This window comes from Cydia pomonella, chromosome 8 (assembly GCF_033807575.1).
Source record: "Cydia pomonella isolate Wapato2018A chromosome 8, ilCydPomo1, whole genome shotgun sequence".
In the NCBI taxonomy this organism is placed as follows: domain Eukaryota; kingdom Metazoa; phylum Arthropoda; class Insecta; order Lepidoptera; family Tortricidae; genus Cydia; species Cydia pomonella.
Genome location: NC_084710.1, coordinates 8,546,500 through 8,552,753, shown reverse-complemented (window position 1 = coordinate 8,552,753; position 6,254 = coordinate 8,546,500). Strand labels below are relative to the sequence as shown.

Genomic DNA, 6,254 nt, shown 5'->3' with positions numbered 1-6,254 from the left:
TTTAAGTATGCTTTAATTCCTTTTTCACCACACAAGTTGTTTCCTCATGTTGGAAGGTAGAATTTACTTTTTGTGATGATTTTAAATGATAACTATCTAATAATAATAACATATACTTACCTACTAAACGTAAACGTTTACTTACGTTTACCTTTACTTGGATTTGATTTGTAATGTTTTATAGGTAGTGTATTACAGGACATATCTTTATATCAAAGGTTCTGACCTTTGACCCTCTTTTTGTATTTTTTTCCTAATGAGAATTATTAGAACTGTAGAGCGCCGAGGAGGCTTGAACTCACAACAGTCACAATCACAACTGACTTTTTTGTGCCAAATTAAGGGTTACTATTTTCCTCGCGTTGGTGTGGTGAAAATTTTTTGTTTCACTTGGGAGCAAAGTTTGTTTAACCCTCGGTTTCATGGCACCCTCGCAACGCTCAAGATTTTATTTTACAAGCCGCTCGCTACGGTCGTGGTACATTTTTTTAATCATCACATCAACTTGGCCCCCTTTTAAAACAAATAACTATTATGCTTATAACTGCGGGTCAGGCAAGTCTTAGGCTACGTACGCACTAAGCGGCTAGCCGCGTGCGGACAGCCGCATGACGGTTAAGAATGTATGAAACCGCAACCATAAATACTGAACGCACTAAGCGGTCCGCTGCAACCGCACGCGGCTGGCCGCATAGTGCGTATGGGGCCTTATTTTACGTTTCGAAATTACCTATCTGCTGCGGGCTCTTATTTTTAATAGTTCGTAGTTTCTGTTATGAATTGTAGCACCATCTGCTAACACGTAGTGTAACTACATGCATAATGCGTTGTGTGTTATCTCCTATAGATGGCGCTACAGTTAAGAGTTAAATGTTGCCACAGAAAGAAATATTCCACGTTAAAAGGTTAAAATTAAATACAGGGTGGGGAAATAAGAAGTACACATTTTGTTTTTAAATTTTAACTATATTAAGTTCAAAGATGATTAAGTATTGTTTTTAAAATGTATTATTCAGGGTTGGCAAATATATGCCGAAAATAATGTCTATACTATAAAAGTTTTATCAAAGTTTGTTATTGCTGTCACTTTTCCTATAATATGTTACAATAACAACGGTTAAATAAACGATAACGCATTTTAAGTTTAATTTATTTGGCCTTGGCTTGGTCGTAAATCGTTTAAAATTAGAGTCCACAAAAGTCATAGAATAAAATTGTACATTATCTACAATATGATCATCCCAATAACTGTACACCGCGTTTTTCTAGTAGCCTGATGGTTGAGAAATCTAAAACTTAGAGCATTTATTATTATTGATTACGCTGATTGAGCTAAAAATCATTACTTGTTACATTACATAAATCTAACATGAAATTTGTAAAAGAATCTGAAATGAAAAAGTTTATAGTATAATATATGTACATACAACTACTGAGTACGTAATATATCGTGACTATAACTATTAATACATACACATATATTGGGACCGTGCGAAGTGCGTGGTGGGGGTAAGTAAAGCGATCCCAGCGCATAAGGTGGTAAAAATTTGAACTAACTGCGGATAGCATCTTTAACATTTCGTACGATTATATGGCTCGAAATGAAACTTTGATTTACGATTACTCCTGAAATATTCCTTTAAATTGTATGGTGTAAGGGACCATTGTAATCTGTATGAAATGCTTAATATATCTAACGTATTTATTTTGATAATTGTTAATAATGTATCGTGATCTTTTTCTAGAAGTTAAGAATGGGTATAGTAAGTTATTCTTAAAAGATAGACATTTCACATCGCGGACTTTTTTGTAGACCTATGAATGAGAAACAACCCCACCATACATTGTGTTGTTATAGCTCATACGGATTAGGCAGCGTTTTCGATTAAAGCTCTTAGCCAGCGTGATTTTTTCCGATAACATCGTTATATTTCAAACAATTTACACAAAACCTTAACAAGTTATATACTTAAGCCTTCCTCAAGAATCACTGTATTGATAGATGAAAGTCGTATGAAAATCCGTTCAGTAGTTTTTAGTTTTGGAGTAGTTTTATGAGATGTAGTGAATTGACGATTTCCCCTAGAATTGCGGACACTAGGTTGCGTGACAGTCGTGCACGCTCCCAATATACAATTATACAATAACGTGCAATAAAACTTCAAAAAATTGGTAAAAAGTAGTCGTTTTTATCTCCTGTGACTGAAGTAATGGTTTAAGAAACTCCGCCTATTAAACTAAATAAAACTGACATCATTTCATAAATCATGACATTGCATAGGTACTGAAGCAAGCCACTTCCACCACAGTACACCTTTGAATGCGGAGAGGGAGACGTCATAAAAAGTCATAAATAATTTAAACGAGGTCGTGAAATTACAATTACTTCTAAAATACTATTAAAAAAGTATGTACTTTAATCCTTATTTTCTCATAATAACTGTTCCGTTTCTTAAGGCAAAATATGTACCTAGCAGCTAGCTAGCTCACGGCTTCTCTGTCGCTTGAATAATATGCAAGAGCACCATTCGACCGTTCGCCTGTGCAAGAGCGATAGAGAGGCAGATAACGAAATTTTTAATTGCGATGTTCTTGGTAGTCATTTTATAACCCCGAAATTTTACTAGAGTTGACCAAGCTAAGTTGGCAGTGATTTTAATAACACCGACTGTGCAAGTGTTTTTTTAAACGGCATAGTTCAAAAAAGGAGTTCAACGGTTAAAGTAACACATGCACAGTCTGTGCTATCAAAATCGCTGCCAACTTAGCCTGGTCTAACACTAAATTCGTGTTTTTTATCATCTTGCGCTGTTTGCAAGAGAGGCAAATCCTTTACTCAATAAGTCGAAGGTCGCAACGCAATAAGAATAACAAACAAATCAATGTGTGTGTAGGTATGTGTTTATGTATTGTAGTATGTACTATTATTCATTCTGTGGGATCGTGTTGGTCCTTCAAGCAACACCGGCTTTCGACACGTAGGAAGGGAGGAGCCTAAGCGATATCTTACCGAACAAATCATTCTGCCATTTTTGCGGGGAGAAACGTGTCAGTCGCACTTCTCACTCACTACATACATACAAAATCCAATCTGTAATGATGACACAAATACATAGAAAATGACACACGTCAAAAACAAATCTTGGACACCTCGATCTCTTTTTGTGTACAAACGAGTCACAACATGCACCGCCATAGGTACAGTTGTACCTATGTTTCGGCAGAGGGGAAATTAGTATGAATGCCGTCTAGGTGTCCCTTCCCGGTGTTGCTCGAAGTGTTGGTCACATAAAACTCGGCCCGCGTTTTTGTAAATTTAATAAGACTAATAATTATATAAATTCAATGGGGAACTTTCCATTTTCACTAGCAACATTTTTAAACACCATTTTTAAAACCAACAAAGTGACTTTGACTTTTCTTCAAGGTATTCTGTCAAAACATTCAAATTGAACATAACCTTGTAAACTTAGTTACCGCACAGAAAGTTAGAAAATGCTTAGAAGTATCTTTCGTACCAGCCGTTGGCTGGCACGGCAAACCCGTCAAATCAATACCTTTTCTCCGTGGCTTCTGCGTCAACACGTTTTAGTGAAAACTTATAGTTCTCCTGTGATATCGATACGTTCTCCTGCCTCCACTGATAGTGCTCATACCGCTGAAGTAGACCCAGTTGTTTATGAAGAAATCTGCACTGAAACTTTAGAGTCCTTGTGTGATTATTTTGAAGAAATCGTTGAAGACACAATACATTTAAAAGGCGCTGATATAATGTACAGTGTAAGCTCAATTTTTTAATATTTCCTTTTTAATATTAATGAAATACCACAGACAGGATGGTTTTAAAAAGGTTCTAGCTTTCTGTTAACTTTTTTGTTTTACTAAACTGGTTGTTTTACCTCAAAAACTTTGACAGTTGCCATAAAATTTTAGTTTTTATTAGCTTTTTTTGATATTTAATGGCAATTTAATAGAAGTTTTTGATTCAAATAGCCAGCTTTGTTATGTAATTTAATGAAAATTCTGCAAAGAGTTTTTATTTCAAATTGTAAATAACTATAAATTAATCATTAGTTTAACCCATGTTTTTACTATTTTTCAGGATGGTGTTTTAACAGTAGCTCTTGGAAATTCCTATGGAACATATGTGATAAACCGACAGTCACCTAATAAACAAATTTGGTTGAGTTCTCCTGTGTCCGGACCTAAGCGCTATGATCTGATTCTTCAAAATGGTGGCTACTGGGTGTACAAGCATGACGGAGTAACATTACACCAACTACTTCAAAGTGAAATATCCAAAATTGTAGAAAGTGTTGATTTTAAAAAGTGTGCCCACAGTGCTTGAAATTTATTTTGTTTTTATTCATTAAGTATAGTTATTTATTGTTACTGTTTTGTTTTATTTTGTTCAAAATGGAGGTTATTGAAGATGGAAATATTATGGATCGCATACCTATTCTCTTGCAAAGAGACATTGAATACTATGAGGTAAGATTTTCAGAGTTTTTGCTTTTTTGGGGCTTTGATTTGTAGCTAGAGATAAGTTAGTAAAAAGCCAGAATCTACACAATTAAAGTCCTTCTACCTAACTTTGCGCTTAGCTTAGCGTGAGCTGCATATTTGCATAAAAATTTGACATTAATGATAATACTGCTATAATACTGCCACATTATGTCATTGTTATTGCCATGTAGAGTTAGCTTGGTCCGACTCTATCTGTACTTTTTGTAAAGTATAGTGAACATTTTGTAAACATCCTATAGGTGTATATTTTGTTGAATCCTTGCTTAACCAGAAAATTCAAAATCAGAGAAATAAGTTTCGAATAGAGAATATAAACCATTTAATGTTGTTGGTTGCTAATTATGAAATCGGTCTGTTTGTTTATTGGTATACCTAATTGACTTCTTGGCACAGAATAAATAATTCAAATTATTTATATTACCTTAGGATGGGTTGGATTTTTTGTATTACAAGATGTGTGAATTAGATAGATTTACATTTATTTATTTATAGCCTTATATCAGAAATACATTTTTTTACTTTATCTATAGTTTTACTTAGTCTATGATAACCGATTCTGTGTGCCATTGGGCAAAGGCCTCCCCAGTCTTCTCCACTCTTCCTTATTATGCACTAATCTGGTCCATGTTATATTATGCACTAATATAGTCCTTCCAGCCAAGTCTTAGATGTCATCGGACCATCTTTTAAATTGCCTACCTGTGTTTCTTTTATGTCCTCTAGGGTGCCATAGTGTTACAACTTTGCACATTTGTTAGCATGTCCAGCCCACTCCCATTTCAGTTGTTTTGTTTTGTATGTAACATCATTAAACCCTGTCTTTTCTCTTAAATTATTTCTACTCATTTTGTCAATTCTGTAAGATATTTCTTTCCATGGCTCTCTCGCTGGGTTATGCTTATACTTAGATAGATTTACATAAGTAATATTAATGAAAAAATATCTTTGTTAGAGATTTTTTTCATTATTTCTTTATTCATTTCATCAATTTTTAAATGTTACAGAAAAACCACACAGTCTTATCAGAATCTGTATGCAAAGGAGTAGTGGGTGGGCGGCTTGACTTCCCAAGAAATGCTTCCTTTGCTTCCGTGAAGATTGTCATATGGCTAGAAGAAGAATTCTCCATTGCTTTCAAGTAAGAAGTTAATGCTATATGAGTATAATTACTGGTCTAGCCTAGACGGAAGTGACTCTGCTTATGAAGCCGATTGTCCTGCGTTCGAATCCTGGTAAGGGCATTTATTTGTGTGATGGGCACAGACTTTTGTTCCAAGTCACAGGTGGTTTCCATATAAGTATGTAAGTATTTGTACATTATTTATATAGTTGTCTGAATACCCACAACATTAGCCTTCTTGAGCTTACTGCGGGGTTTAGTCAATTTCTGTAAGAATGTCCTTATCAATATGTCCTTATCTATGTATCTATATGTGAAGCTTCCAAGCTCCCACAAGTGTATAATTCTGTAAGCTACATGCAGGTCTCCACTCTTTGATTTTCACTAGCTAGATTGTAAATTTGTCTCTTCACTGGCCGTATGGTATAGAGTTTGTCACCTTTCGCGGACTAAATTGGCGAGTTTGCAAGCCGTAGTTCGGAAAGCCCTGGGCTATAACCGCAAAAATGGAAGTTCGTCAATTGCGGGCATTTTTCTCTGTCACTCTAATTACGTCTTAGTGAGAGTAAAAAAGAAAGATCCCGCAATTGCGAATTTCTTTATCACG

At 35.1% G+C, this 6,254-nt stretch overlaps 2 protein-coding genes across 2 annotated transcripts in view; both read left to right on the top strand.

Annotated features, from left to right (window-relative positions):
- The first annotated feature begins 2,763 nt into the window (after window positions 1-2,763).
- On the top strand, window positions 2,764-4,392 carry LOC133520481 (frataxin homolog, mitochondrial). Its single transcript, XM_061854916.1, has 2 exons — window positions 2,764-3,780; window positions 4,103-4,392. The coding sequence occupies exons 1-2, from the start codon at window positions 3,496-3,498 to the stop codon at window positions 4,346-4,348; spliced, it is 531 nt and encodes a 176-aa protein (XP_061710900.1). The 5' UTR covers window positions 2,764-3,495; the 3' UTR covers window positions 4,349-4,392.
- Window positions 4,357-6,254, top strand: part of LOC133520480 (uncharacterized) — a 26,578-nt gene continuing 24,680 nt past the window's right edge. The window contains exons 1-2 of the mRNA XM_061854915.1: window positions 4,357-4,491; window positions 5,532-5,665. Of these exons, the coding sequence (XP_061710899.1) occupies window positions 4,417-4,491; window positions 5,532-5,665 (209 nt within the window). The 5' untranslated portion in view covers window positions 4,357-4,416. The remainder of the gene's footprint in view (window positions 4,492-5,531; window positions 5,666-6,254) is intronic.